This window comes from Carlito syrichta, unplaced genomic scaffold (genome assembly GCF_000164805.1).
Source record: "Carlito syrichta isolate Samal-C Ts95f unplaced genomic scaffold, Tarsius_syrichta-2.0.1 Scaffold314769, whole genome shotgun sequence".
Classification (NCBI taxonomy): Eukaryota; Metazoa; Chordata; class Mammalia; order Primates; family Tarsiidae; genus Carlito; species Carlito syrichta.
Genome location: NW_007258865.1, coordinates 256,889 through 271,043, shown reverse-complemented (window position 1 = coordinate 271,043; position 14,155 = coordinate 256,889). Strand labels below are relative to the sequence as shown.

Below are 14,155 nucleotides of genomic sequence, written 5' to 3'. Positions count from 1 at the left end.
GCGAGACCTCATCTCTACAATAAATCAAAAAATCAGCCGGGCGTGGTAGCGCGTGCCTGTAATTCTGGCTACTCGGAAGGCTGAGGCGGAAGGATCGCCGGAGCCCGGCAGGTCGAGGCTTTGGTGGCCGGGAGCAGCCACTGCACTCCAGTCTGGGTGACAGAGTGGAAAAAAAAAAAGAAAAATAGATGAAAGGTCTGTCTGGGCAGGTGACCACTCCTGGTCTCTTCTCTCCTCCGTCGTTGATCTTTCCCAGTTATTTGGTGCGGTCTGGCAGGAGGGAATCTTAAGACAATTGCACTTAAGCTTTCTTAGAGAATTTCCAGGCAGGGTCCCTTCAGGTGCTTCAGGAAAGAAGATCAGAGGACAGCGAGCTGTGGGAAAGCTAGGGAGAGACCAAGGGGCTGAGGTCCATTTCTGAGGCCTCGATTTCCCAAGCGCTCGGCGTAAGGAAGCGCCGCAGAGGCGAACTTTTCTGTGCCCCAATGCTGTTAATAGAGTTTTTCATGTAACTTGTTAATAAGTGCCCATTAATAACTCTTATTCCAGTTGGTAGATAATATAATAAAGATAGAAAATACAGTGATCTATGAGTCACACATTTTCCCGACACTCAGTGGCTGAACATTTTCTGCCTCACAGCCTCGGGGGGTCTGGAGTCCAGGGGTGGCCCAGCCGGGTCCTTTGGGTCAGGACCCCCTCCCTGGGCTACAGTTACAGCGAGGCTCAGCTGGGGCAGTTCACTTCCAAGACCACTCATGTGGTTACTTGCAGAATTCTATTCTTCCTGGGCTGCCAGGCCAAGGACCTCAGTTCCTCGCCTGCCATTGTTTGGAGGCTGCCCTCAATCCCCTGCCATGAGAGCCTCTCCAAGCTGCCTCCCATGTCAGGGCCACCGGCCTCCCCAGAGCAAGCAGGCACGAAGGGCCAGAGAGACCACCCGTCCCGACGGAATTCACAGGCTTCCATCCCAATCTTGGAAGCGAATCAAGTCACGAGGTCTCGCCCACATTCACAGGGAGGGGATTGCACGGTAGCCTGAGTGGCAGGGCGTGGGACTCAGGGGGCCACCCTAGAGGCTGCCTGCCCCAGGGGAACAGCTTGGACTGACTCTGGCAATTTCAAGCCTTGAGCAAAAAAGAGAAGCTGCTGTACTGGACTCAATGGAAAGGGAGTGGCAATGAACCCAACGAGAGGTAGCCACCCCACCATTTCTACTTTAAAAGAGAAAGCCAGCAAATAAATAAGTTGTTTTTCTTTCTATCTTTATCATTGTTTTTCATTATAAAAGCAGTGTATATTTGCGCTACTCCTGCTGTGAGCTGTTTGAGGCCATTGGCAATTCCGTTTAAGTGTCCTCAGAAAGCTTCACAATCTCATATTTTTAGAAACTGTTTTCGAACAAATTAATAGCTCAACAACCTTTCTACACCACAAAAGGCCTGCACCCTCATCACTTTTAAAAAAGGAAAAAGCAGAAGTGTATACAGTTCTCCCTCACCCTACTGGGGTGAGAGTTAATTAGTTCCCTTTTTCTTCAAGTTTGTCACCACCTGAAAAAATATTGATGAGGGCCAGTCAGAGATCGCATTGTTAGTTTTGTAACTGGGAAACTTGAATTTGAGAGGCAGCTTGGACCTGAGGTCAGGTGGGCTTCCTGCTCCCGAGCCAGGTCGGGGCTGAGCACTGGAATTCTGGGACGTTCCCCCTGCAGAGACAGGCCATCTGACACGTGGAGGTCAGCAGAGAATGAATAGAAAGGTGCCGTGGCCACTTACCCCGACTCAGATGAGCAAAGTATTCCCTTCCTGTGGAGGAAGGAGAGAGATGAGAGGTGCTGACCGTGTCTACCCGGATGATCCAAACTGGAGAGACGAATGGAACTGCCTATGCCTCCAGAAAAGACAGGGAGGGGCCAAAAGAACCCCCCCCCCAATATAATCCTTTGCATGCTTTTTAAAACTAAGAGAAAGGGTAACTCTACCCAAAAGAGAAGTTCTGCTGAGGCTTCCAGAGGCATCACCAGGGCCTGGTGTGGGGCCTCTCACAGGGGTGAGCGTCTCAGACTTCCCTTCTTGTTTCCTTTATAATTGGCTTTCTTGCCACAGAAGGATAGCGAACTCATCACTTTCTTGAAAAAGCAGAAATGCACAAAGTAGAAGCGTTCTTCTCGGTGTTCTCTCTCCAATTCTACCCTCCAGAGAAGAGGTTGATTCATTCTCCTGGACTTGGTCCCGTGCATTTGCAAACACACACCCTCATGAGCCCACCCTCACAGATATACACACTCATATACTGAACGCTCATATAAACACACCCTCATGTACGTACACACTCATGTACATATATACACTCATGTACGTACCCTCATATACCCACCGTCATATACACATATCCTCATATACCCATGCTCATATAAACACACTAATATACACACACTCATATACACACATACACACTCATACACACACACCCTCATAGGCGCACCCTCATGTACACACACAACACATGCTCTCATACACATACACTTGTAAAAATTCCATATTTCTTCACAAACAATGTTATACATTTTGCTCAGGTTGTTGCTATTTCACTTAACAAAATCTTACAGGCATGTTCCTACAGGAACACATAACTAGTATCCTCAGCAGCCAATCACATGGATGTGTTGAGATACATTTAACCCATCCCTGAGGATATGTAAGCTGTTCCCATTTATTTGGCTACTACAAATAATGCTCTAATAAATGTTTTTGTGTAAACATATTCTTGCAAAATTTTTCACTTATTTTTCAAGGATAAGAATCCTGGTGTAATTTTTGAGTCAAATTATAGCCACCTTCAAATTCTGATAGGTGCTATGGAATAGCCTCTGACATACTAACAATGTACACCCTCCCGCCAATGTGCAGGAGAGCCACTGTCGCCCCAAATCTCCACCAAACTCGAATGCCATCCATTTTTATAGGTGAAATGGCATTGATTTCAATGTACATTTAAGTTATCACTCATGAGGATATACTGAACGCTTCTTCTTGAATTGCATTTACAACCTTTACTATTTTCCTATTGGACACATTTTTAACTTCATTTTCAAAAAATGGGCCCACTCAGTCTTTGGTATAGTTTTAAAATGTGAGGACATCTCTCACTATTGGGCCTAAAATATCTGCTCTACATATAACTGTTCAGAAAACTTTTGATGGGTTTGAAGTTTGTAAAATGAAAACTGCGTTATTTTGTGCTTTTTGTTATGACTTTTGGTAGCAATCGCGATGGAAATGTACAGAAAGAAAGTGGATACACAGACATCCATTACCCAAAACTGAAGCCAGGCCTAGGAGTCACTTCCAATTCTCATTTTTTTTCTTAGAAAAGTTAATGCCTTGTCGCTTAATCCTAAATTAAAGATCTTGGTTCTGTGGTTCATCTGCTCTGCAATGTGTTGCAGATCTCTGGAATTACATAAATGGATTTTCACTAAGTAGTTTCAAAATTGTTATTCTTCTCTTTTAGTGCCTTTATCTCTGAAGCAGAAAAAAAGCCCAAGATGCTGAACCAAACCACTTTAGATAAGAAGCGACTTACTCTCTGTTGGCAGGAGCTGGTATGTGAAAATCTATTTATACTTTGGACAGAGTTGGAACACGTGTTCAAAAATAACCCTCGTGGACAAGGCATAGGTCACAGATCAGATGGGGATGAGTTTTTAAGGGTCATACGTGTGTGTGTGACGCAGAGACAAGGTGAGACAGGGGCACGGGCTTTGGCAAGGAGGGGCATTTGTTGAAGCACTGCAAAGGTGAGCCAGAGCCAGCTGGTCCTACTTCCTTTCTGAATGGAGTTGCCCTTTCCTTGTTTCCTTGACCTTCATATTTTGGTGAAGGCTGTAGACGCTCTTGGCCGTTCTGCCCCACAGGCCGAGAGACCAAAAGAAGTAGTTGTTCTCCCTGTCCTCGGGTTCCTCCCACGGAGAGCTGTGTTGACAGTGTGAGCACTTCCTGAGAACGGGGCAGTGGCGATCCCCTCTGCGTCCTGGAGACCTGCACACTCGCTGCTCAGGGAGTGACGTCCAGAAACGCCAGGCCAAGTCAGATCCTGGACTGTCTCACTTCCAAGCTTTAGCTCCAGTCGTGGCACCGAGCGACATTTTGTGTGAGGCCATGATGATTCTGCCAAGAAAAATTGCTCAGTGTTTGACTTCTCAGGGATGTTTTAAAGAGAGGAGTGGGGCTTGGAGAGGTGAATGATTTCCTAAAGGTCACAGTTAATCGTGGTCCGGAGGCTGCAGCCCAAGTCTCCGAATTCCTCATTCAGCCTTCTTTCCTGAAGACTTCTTTTCTGCCCTCCAGAATATGCAGGGAGGCCAGACTCTCACCAGCTCTAAGGCCTTGCTCTCTGCCTGGTTCTTCCCTATCCCCTCTGGCTGAGCTGCCGTCTCGGCAGCGTCCCTCGGCCACACGCTCTGCAGGGTTCTGGCTCACGCCGTCTGGACGAGCCCACGGTTTCAGCATCCTTGCAGCGACTCAGGCCTCCCTCCTCATCTCTGGGCCTATCTTTCCAGCCTCCTGGTGGGCATCTCCATGCTCGTCTGACATGCCCCCAGACTCTGTGTGTCCTACTGAACATCTTGCCACATCCCAGTGTGTCCCACGCCTGTACTGGCACCGCCAACCACACCTGCTGCTTCAGCCTGAAGTCTGAGGCTCAAGGGCTAAGCTGAGAGTCAGTCCCTCACCGAAACAGCCAGTTTGGCACTGGGTTCTGTCAGTTCTGCCCTGGGCCCTGGAACTCTCTCTCTCTCTCCATAATCACCTGCATCAAGGCCATAGCATCTCTGCCCCTTGACTACTACAGTCCTCTGGCCCGCCTCCATGCTGTAACCAGATTGGCCTTCCCAAAACACAAACCTGATCACATTACTATTGCTTTGCAAATTATTGGAGTCTCCCTCTCTCTCTCTTGTCTCTCTCTCTCTCTCTTTCTCTCTCTCTCTCTCTCTCTCATTAGCGTTTCATGTCGCTCAGGCTGAGTGCAGGGGCACAATCATGGCTCACTGCAGCCTCAAACTCATGCGCTCAAGCAATCCTCCCACCTCGGCCTCCCGAGTAGCTGGGACTACAGGTGCATGCCAACACAACCCGCTAACTTTTATATTTTTTTTTATGGGTATGAGGTCTCCCTATTTGTCCAGGCTGGGCTCAGACTCCTGGACTAACACAATCCTTCTACCTTGGCCTCCCAAAGTGTTGGGAATACAGGTGTGAGCCACCACACCTGGCCTGGAGTGTCTTAATCATTTGTAGGATGAGGTCCCAACTCCTGCATGATGTGCTGGGCTGTTCACCGTCTAACTCAGTAACCCAGCCTGCCCCTCTCCCGTCCCTTCCTGCACATCCAGGCTGCAGCAACTTTGAGCCCTCATGGGTGACCATCTTCACATGGGACTGTTCCCCCTGTCGGGACTGTCCTTGTCCTCCCGCCACCTGATGAATTCTGCTCACATCTTGACACTCAGCTCAAATGTCACATCCCCCACAGAGCCTGCTTAGCCTTGCTCTGGCCCTACGATGCTTTGCACATTTTAATCACCCGCATGTGTCGCTTCACCTCATCAACGGTCAAAGCCTCCAGAAAAGGCTACGCTGGTCCCCCTGCAGTCCCAGGCCTGGGCTCTGAGCATGGCCCGGTAGATGGAGGCATTCAGTGCTTCAATACACGTTCACAGGAGGCTTCCCACATGCCGGACACGGTGCGAGGCACCAGGAACACAAGGCGGACGTGCTGGGCGCTTGTCCTTGGGAAGGTACATCCCAAGTGGCTCTCACTCACTCCGTAACATTCATTCAATACTGGTCAGGCGCCAGGAAGCCTGCCGGGCACCGTGAGCACAGGGGCAAGACAAGCCAGAGGAGGCCGCCATCCTGGGGAAACTCACACGTGAGTGGTGAGCACGAAAGACAGGCCAACAACAGGCACGTGAAAACCATTGCAGGTGGGAAGTCTGAAGCATGTTTTGAAAAGTCTGGAGGTCAGGAAAACATGGGGACTGTCATGCAGTGGTGACATTTAAGCTGAGGCCTGAGGGATGAGGAAAAGCAGCCATGTGGAGTCCAGGAAGGACACTGAGCGAGAGGAGACACCCGGCGAGCCAGCCGTGGGAGGGACTGAGCGTGGCGTGTCCTAGGACTCCTACCCAGGCCGCAGCGAGTAAGGGAGGCGTGCTGTGAGAGGAAGCAGACAGGGACATGCAGCTCCCACAGGGCCCTGGAAATCACCGTCGAGAGATGCCCTTGCTTTTCCTAAGCACATACATGTGGGCCGAACAATGAAGCCGCAGAAGCAGGGTTGGATGTCCCAGCCTCTCGCACAGAGCTCCCTGGGATATCTCCCAAGCGGCGGCTTCTTGGTCTGGAACCACCCGCCAGAGCCCTGTGGGAGGGGGTGAGGCCCTGTGGGAGGGGGTGAGGCAGCCACTGAGCACGCAGACCCTGTGCTCAGCTGGGGGCCCCAGGTCTGCCCCTCAGATGCTGCTTTCTCGGCTGTGGAATAGGAACAAGGGTCCCCACCTCACAAGGCTGCGGCGGGGAGTCATGAAGGGTGAACGGGTGGCTGGAGTGTGGCCGGGCTCTGTGTAACAGCACCATAGGCTTTAGCTGTTCTTATTACAGTGGGCCTGGCTGCAGGTCCCGGCTGACAGACCACGTGGCCTGACCTTTCTGGGCCTCAGCGTCTCATCTGTGAAACGAAGGTGAGATGACGTCTGCTGCGTCCACGTTCCTGCAGAATTTCCATTCGGTGGGCAGCTTCGTGGGTGACTCCGTGTGGCGCTAGCAAGGACCCTCAGGCCTCTTCAGCCACAAGACGGTACTTGTTCAGATGTTTAGAAAGATGGGCACCGACTCCTGTCTTGTTTTAGGAGGCAATGCAGAAGGAGGCCGAGGGAATCATTCAGCAGCAGAAGAAAAAGTTGTCGCTTGAAGACATGATCCGGGAAGCCCAGAACTTTGTGGAAAAAATCCGCTTTCTCGTTGATGAGGTAATCAACTGTCAGGGCAAGCCTATTAGAAAGTTAGACCGAACGTCTTCCTGGTGAGGCGGGAAGGCTTGGTAAGGGTGAAAGCTGGATCAGCATTTTCTTTCCAGCCCTGCTGTCCTGAGCAGGCACATCTAGCTTAGGGGACTGAGAAGAGGTTTTTACGGTAAGCCAAACATGACCGGGCACGGTGGCTCATGCCTATCATCCCAGCACTTTGGGAGGCTGAGGTGAGAGGATTGACTGAACCCATGGGTTCGAGATTCAGCCCGGGCAACTTGGTGAGACCTCATCTCAAAAAAAAAAAAAAAAAAAAAAAATTAGCCGGGCATGGTGGCGTGTCCCTGTGGTTCCAGCTACTTAGAAGGCTGAGGTGGAAGAATCGCCTGAGCCCAGCAGGTTGGGGCAGGGGTGGCCGTGAGCGTGCCACTTCATTCCAGCTTGGGCGACAGAGTGAGACTCTAACTCAAAAAAAAAAGTAAGCTGAATATATACAGCTGTATTTATTTATTTATTATTATTATTTATATATATTTATTTTTACAAAACCCGAGTATTCAGCAAAATCAAAAGCTTATTCCCTAATGGATTAAAGTCAAGTCAAGATAAGCATGGGAGCTTTGATAGGTTTTCAGCTATAAGAGGATTAACACTCATTCCAGTCAAGGTCAAAGCAGCATCTCATTTTAAACTTAGTGGTACACAGTATCTTCTGGCGACTTCTGGAACGATCTATTAAAAACTTCCTCATATTTGCGTCTGTCAGATACCGAAACTCCTTCCTGAGGCCTGCAAATGTCTAGACACTTCTTAGGCCGGGTTTTGTGTGGCAAGTTTTCAGGGTGAGGTACAGATTTGCTGGGAGAGTCGTAATTCCTGTGCAATTTGATCGTTCCCTGGAGTCATAGAGCAGCGGGGCCGGCAGGCAGTAGACCCAGGAACTGTCATCTGCCCGGAAGGCTCAAGTCAGACACTCGGATCTGCGAGTGGCCTACCCTTGGCTGGGCAAACCCCCACCCTGGGGTCTGTGTGTCCATCTCGAGAGAGGAGCGACGCCCCCTTTGGGTATCAACTCCACCTGGGCACTAGGGGTTGGGCAGACGGGGTATTTGCCTCCGGCTCTGGAGTGTGGAACCCTGGTTTATAATGGCATGCCTCCTTTTTGTTCTGAGAGTTATGTTGGCTCAGAAACGGACGTTTCAAACACTCTCAACACAAGGAGCCGCTCGGCACGGAGTCTGTGCTTCCTGTCTTGATCAGCTCGACTTTAAAGTCTAATTTCCTGTTCAGTTGAGTTTCTCCTGAGTAATCGCCCAGATTGGAGCCACCCTGGCAATCCTATGCTAGGCATAAAGCTCTTTTCCTTCCTTAAGAACAAGTGAGGAGCCATCCAAAGACAGGCGTGGATTTTTGTTTTTGTTTGAACCTTCCATCTGAATATTCTTGGGATGTTATCTGGCTCTGAGGAGGCCCAATGCTTAATGCTAAATCATAATTACAAGACTGGGAAGAGCTTCCATGGGAAGTTGTGCAAAAGTGTCTGTCCTACGGATGGACCCACGCGAGCAGCTTGGTCCGTGGTCTGCCTGCTCCTTTTTCCGTGACCCAGGCTGTCTTTTCAAGGAAGCCGCCCTTGCTTGCTCGGTGCCATAGGTGGCTCAGTAGCCAGAGGGCCCAAGTTGCAGGGTTTGTTTGGCGGGAGAGGGGCTGTTCAGGGTAGCGGGACCCGGAGGTGAGCCCACTCAAGCCTGACCCCTTCGGCCCCGACCCCGTCCCTGACCCGCAGCCCCAGCACACCATCCCCGACGTCTTCGTCTGGATGCTCAGCGGCAACAAGAGGGTGGCCTACGCCCGCATCCCCTCCAAGGACCTGCTGTACTCTCCTGCCACCGAGCAGATGGGCAGACACTGCGGCAAGATCAAAACCCACTTCCTCAAAGTAAGTCTGCTCCCGTCTGGACCGCGTTTCCAGGGTGGCTCAGGACTTCCAGGGTGTGGCCATGTCTCTGACTCTCCCCCGATGCTTTCAAAGGCAGAAGGACAGCTGGAGTGCCCTGTCCCCTCTTGATTCAAACTGTATCCGGTTGACCACCTGGAGGTGGGATCTTGCCAGTTTCACCATTATTACACCAACAGACACATAGGAGTTTCTTTTTCCATTGGGCGGGTGTCCCTCCAGGCTACTCTAATTTTGAGTTCTTTGATTACTAATTGGAATGCACGTTTCTCTATTAGTTTCCTCACTACCTTTTCACTGGTGTAATTTGACTGTGGCATCTGTTCACATGAGTTCATCTGTAGTTTTTAAATGGTTTCAAAGAAAATGACAAGAGGGGTGGATACAGTGGCTCACGCCTGTCATCCCGGCACTTTGGGCGGGAGAGGCGAGAGGATTGCCTGAGCCCAGGGGTTCGAGACCAGGCTGGGCAATTTGGCGAGACCTCATCACTACAAAAAATAAAAAAAATTAGCCGGACGTGGTGGTGCTCAGCTGTAGTTCCAGCTACTTGGAAGGCTGAGGTGGAAGGATCGCCTGAGCCCAGCAGGTTGAGACTGCGGCAGCTGTGAGCACGCCACTGCACTCCAGCCTGGGTGACAGAGTGAGACTCCCACTCAAACAAAAAAGAAAGAAAAATGACAAGAGGAACAGAATGGCCAGTTCAGGATCCTTGGTGGCTTTAGGTTGTAAAAATATGACAGTCTTTTCACGTAGGGGGCCCGCACCCTTCATGAAAGGCCTCCAGATGCTGCAGTGAGTGCTCCCAGCACCTGTCTCCATGTGGCTTCTGCTGTCTCTAACTCGAGGTCTGGGCCCTTTTTGGGCACTCGAGGTGTTTTACCTCTCCTCCAAAGACATCTGTATCCCAGCAAGTAGAAATGAGTGCATATGAGGAAATGTGGCCCAATGCCTCAACCGTCTCCCGCGACTGGCACCAAGAGGGTAGCTCAGCTGATGGCTGTTCCCAGCTTGCAGCTAACTGTCCTGCCCATTTCAGTTCTGGGTTTCTGCCATAACACAATCATTCTTCTGCTGCCTCCGAGGGAGGGTGAGAAGGTTCACGATCAGGCTGTAGGAGGAACAGGTGAAGAGATGGCACTGCTTAGCCAGGAAGAGGAGGTTTCACGGCCTAAGAGAGGGCTCTCTCAGTGTTTGTGGGACTGCCATGTAGGTGGGGAAATGCAGGGGTGAGGGGAAGAGAGAGAGAGACAGAGGGAGACAGTTCCAGAGGATAAAAATCAAGCCCCACAAAGACATCATGGGGAAATAATTCCCCAGATGGAAGTCCATAACAGGTTCCTCACCCTTAGAGGTATCAGCACATGCCAGGAGACCTTGAGACAAATGTGGCCTCCAAGGGTCATCCCACAGCAAGAGGCCACCATGGTGTGACTGGAAAGCCAGGCAGACAGAAGGCCCATGTCACGGAGCATGAGAGGCAGTGTGGGATAATGGTTCAAGGCATGGGCTTTGAATCAAGCGAATCAGGGTCAGAATCTATATTTATTTGCTAGGGCTGCTGTAACAAAACACTGCAAATGAATCTGCTTACACAATAAAAAGGCATTCCCTCACAGTTCCAAAAGCTGAAAGTCCCAATCAGGGTGTCAGTAGGGCCACTGCTCCCGCTGAAGGCACTGAGGAAGGGCTTATCCCGGTCTCGATCCCGGCTTCTGCTGAGCTCCTTGGCTCCTGCCAGCTGGAGACCCCAGCGCCAGTCTCCACACCCCACCCTTCCTCAAGACACCAGTGGAGTAGGGGACCACCTGACTCCAGCACGATGCCCTTTTAACTCAGTTAATCACATCTGCATCGACCCTGTCTCCAGAGAAGGTCACGTTCTGGGTATTGGGAATGAGAGCTGCAACACAGGGATTTTGGGGGGCCGCGGTTCAACCTGTAGCAAAACTCCAGGCCCAGTATTTGCCAGATGTGTGGCCTCGGGCGGTCGCTTACCCGTCTTCAGCCTTCCAAGGGCCAAGGAGTGTTCGTCCTGTTTTCAGCCGTTAGATGGGGATGGTTGTGAGGACACACAGTTATGTCCCCCTAGCGCCATCGCACAGAGAAGGCTGGCACGCGAAACTGACGTCCTGCTTCCCAGAGGACACCGCTGGGGTTGTGTGTCCCCTTCACACCCAGTGAATTGTTTGTGGCTTGCGTGTGACCCCTGACATGGACGTAAAGTGATTTTTAAACCCACGCCTGTAAAACTGAAAAAAAGATTTTTCACCAAATCACTCACCACCATGAAGGATTTTCTTTCCCTTTTCCCATTCAAGGGAAGCCAGGGAGGCTCAAGAGACACTCATCTTAAAAATAGCAAATCGTTTTAAAGGCCCTGGGCTAAAAATACTACAAAATCGGCAGAAAACGACTTGCTTCTAAATATTTTGAGGCCTCCTGGCACTGTTTAAAACTAGAAGGAAGAGCAAGAGCAGCTATCAGATAAAGCCAGAGGATAGACGCAACTGGGTACACTGAGCTCCCACCAGAGCCTTGGCATCTGTGTGCCACCTTTACCAGTATGCCCGTTGGCTCCGAGCCACCTTTACCCGTATGCCCATGGCCTCGACTCTCCTCTCTGTCTGTATCTGCCTTTTCCCGTTGGAAGTGCTCTGGGCAATACTTTCTAAGTCTGGCTGAATTCAATTATACCATCATGATGAGCCGTCTTGATAAGATGATTCAGCGCAGCTATTTTCACTCCTGTTTTGATTATCACCCTGATTTTAAGCCCCTCTCAGCCATACCTCCTTCTAGGCCCCTTTCTTCTCCCTGAACTGGCAAGTCTGAAGAAGGAAGGGCTGTCCCAGGGAGGTGAGGCCCTCTCCCCAACCCTCCACCTCCCGGGAATTTCTTAGCTGGAAAACAGGAAGTGAGAGAGAGGCGTCGAGGGTAAGTCTCTCAGCTCTCCAGGCCAGCGAGCCCTCGGAGTGTATTCTGAGAGCGGCTGGCCTTCTGGTGACTCCGTGAACCTCCTGGGCTCAAGTTCACTTGGGAGGCTGCAGTTGCAACCTTGGAAACTTGGAGCTCCCCAGCGCCTGCTCACCGGTAGGGGGCTCCAAGGAGTGCTGCAATCAGGAAGCCGCTGGAACGTTCTAAACTTCCATTTGGCAAGCATCTTCATCCAGAAGAGCTAGTGTCAAGTGCTAAGAAACTTCTACTCCTTAGGCCAAGTATGGGGGATTTTAATCCAGAGGAAATGCAGTGACCCATCTGTCATCATGGCTGAGTGACGTGGGTCTGTAACTGGCCTCTGCTGCAATGACCTTCCTTCTTCTCTGGTTTAACTGTGTGCATGTGGCCGGGCGCTGTGCCTTACGCCTGTAATCCTGGCACTTTGGGAGGCCAAGGTGGGAGAATTGCTTGAGCCCAGGAGTCTGAGAGCAGCCTGGGCTACAGAGCAAGACCTTGTCTCTGCAAAAATAAAAATAAAAAAAATTAGCCAGGTGTGGTGGTGCATGCCTGGAGTCCCACTACGCGGGAGGCTGAGGCGGAAGGATTGCCTGAGCCCAGGAAGTCGAGGCTGCCATGAACCGTGATCGTCGCCAGTGTGCCGCTGCTCTCCAGCCTGAATGGCCGAGTGAGACTCCGCCTCCAAAAATAAATACGTAAATAAGTATATGCATGATGCTACTAAAAACATGATGGAACAGAACTTCCAGGACTCAGCCCAAAGCACCATCCAAAGAGTCAGGGCTCTCCCCTTTTCATCTCCTGCCCATTTGCCTGCTGACCGGAAATGTGGAAAGATAATTGAAATTGATCGTCCAGCGGCAACCCTCTGGGAAGAAGCAGGTGCACTCAGGGCCCGGGTGATGCGGGCTTCCCTCTCCTTCCTCCTGAGTCCGCTCTCACCGCGTCTCCCCCCATTCTCCTCTCCACCCCCTCTTAGCTCCTCTCCCCGCCTGGTCCTCTCTTCTTCTCCAGGCTTCCAGCCTCCATCTGGCTTTCCCCAGGACGCAGGTGGTGGATGGAAGACACCCTTCTGGGAAGGGGTAGAGAAGAAGGGGTAATCACAGATGGGTTTCCAAGAAGCAGAGGAGAGACGTGTGGAAGAGTCACAATCTGGACAGGCAGGTGCCAGAGGTTCCTCCCAGAGTGACAGCCCTGCCAGTAGCCCAGAACGCAGCCAAGGCTGGGGCCCGGGTCCCTCTGATGGGCAGGGCGTTCCCTCGCCTGGCGACTGAGAGACAGAGGAGCCCACTGTCTGCACTGAGCTGTGTCCTTCAGATCCTGAGAGCACACGTGCCTCTACATGTTCCTAGGCACACACATTTACATGTGTACGTGGGCGCACATGCATCTGCACACACACATGTGTGCACACACATCCATGTACATGCCTCCACGTGCACCCATGTATACATACGCATACACACATGCTTCCACATGCATGCATAGGTGCACACATCTGAGTACATGCATACACTCCCTCTGCACACTCACACTGCATACTAGTGCAAACGTTAGCACAGAAATCCAAACAAGCACAAGTGCTGACACAAACCTGGGCACGTTGAAAGGAGGGATAGCAGAGCGTAAGGGAATCTGGAGCCGCACGCACGGGGATGGGGTGAAGATGCTTAGACAGGAAGGGAGGATGTGGAAGCCAGGGGGCCTCCTTCAAGCACATGGAGGCCTGCCTTGTGGAGAAAGCACTGAGGGGCTTCTGAATGAAGCAAAGAGGCTGACACAGGTTGGAAGTCCAGGAGGCTGGAAGTTCCAGGAAGGTTTCAGCTCAGGGTGAGGAAGATGCAGGCTATCGGCTCGGTGTCGAAAGTCTAGATTCGGAATACTCTCTTCCAGGTTCAAGTCTTGGCTCTGCCGCTTAGACACTGAGTGAAGTGTGGCTCAGCCTGTCATCCCAGCACTTTGGGAGGCTGAGGTGAGTGGATTGCCTGAGCCCGCGGGGTTCGAGACCCACCTGGGCAACTTGGTGAGACTTTGTCTCTACAATAAATCAGAAGTGAGCCGGGCATGGTAGTGCATGCCTGTAGTTCCGGTTACTCAGAAGGCTGAGGTGGAAGGATCGCCGGAGCCCGGCAGGTCAAGGCTGTGGTGGCTGGGAGCGTGCCACTGCACTCCAGTCTGGGCGACGGAGTGAGACTCCAACTCAA

At 51.3% G+C, this 14,155-nt stretch overlaps 1 protein-coding gene across 1 annotated transcript in view; it reads left to right on the top strand.

Moving 5' to 3' along the window:
- Positions 1–14,155, top strand: part of FER1L6 (fer-1 like family member 6) — a 119,964-nt gene that overhangs the window by 37,412 nt on the left and 68,397 nt on the right. The window contains exons 15-17 of the mRNA XM_021719494.1: positions 3,517–3,607; positions 6,920–7,039; positions 8,823–8,975. Coding sequence (XP_021575169.1) covers positions 3,517–3,607; positions 6,920–7,039; positions 8,823–8,975 — 364 coding nt within the window. The remainder of the gene's footprint in view (positions 1–3,516; positions 3,608–6,919; positions 7,040–8,822; positions 8,976–14,155) is intronic.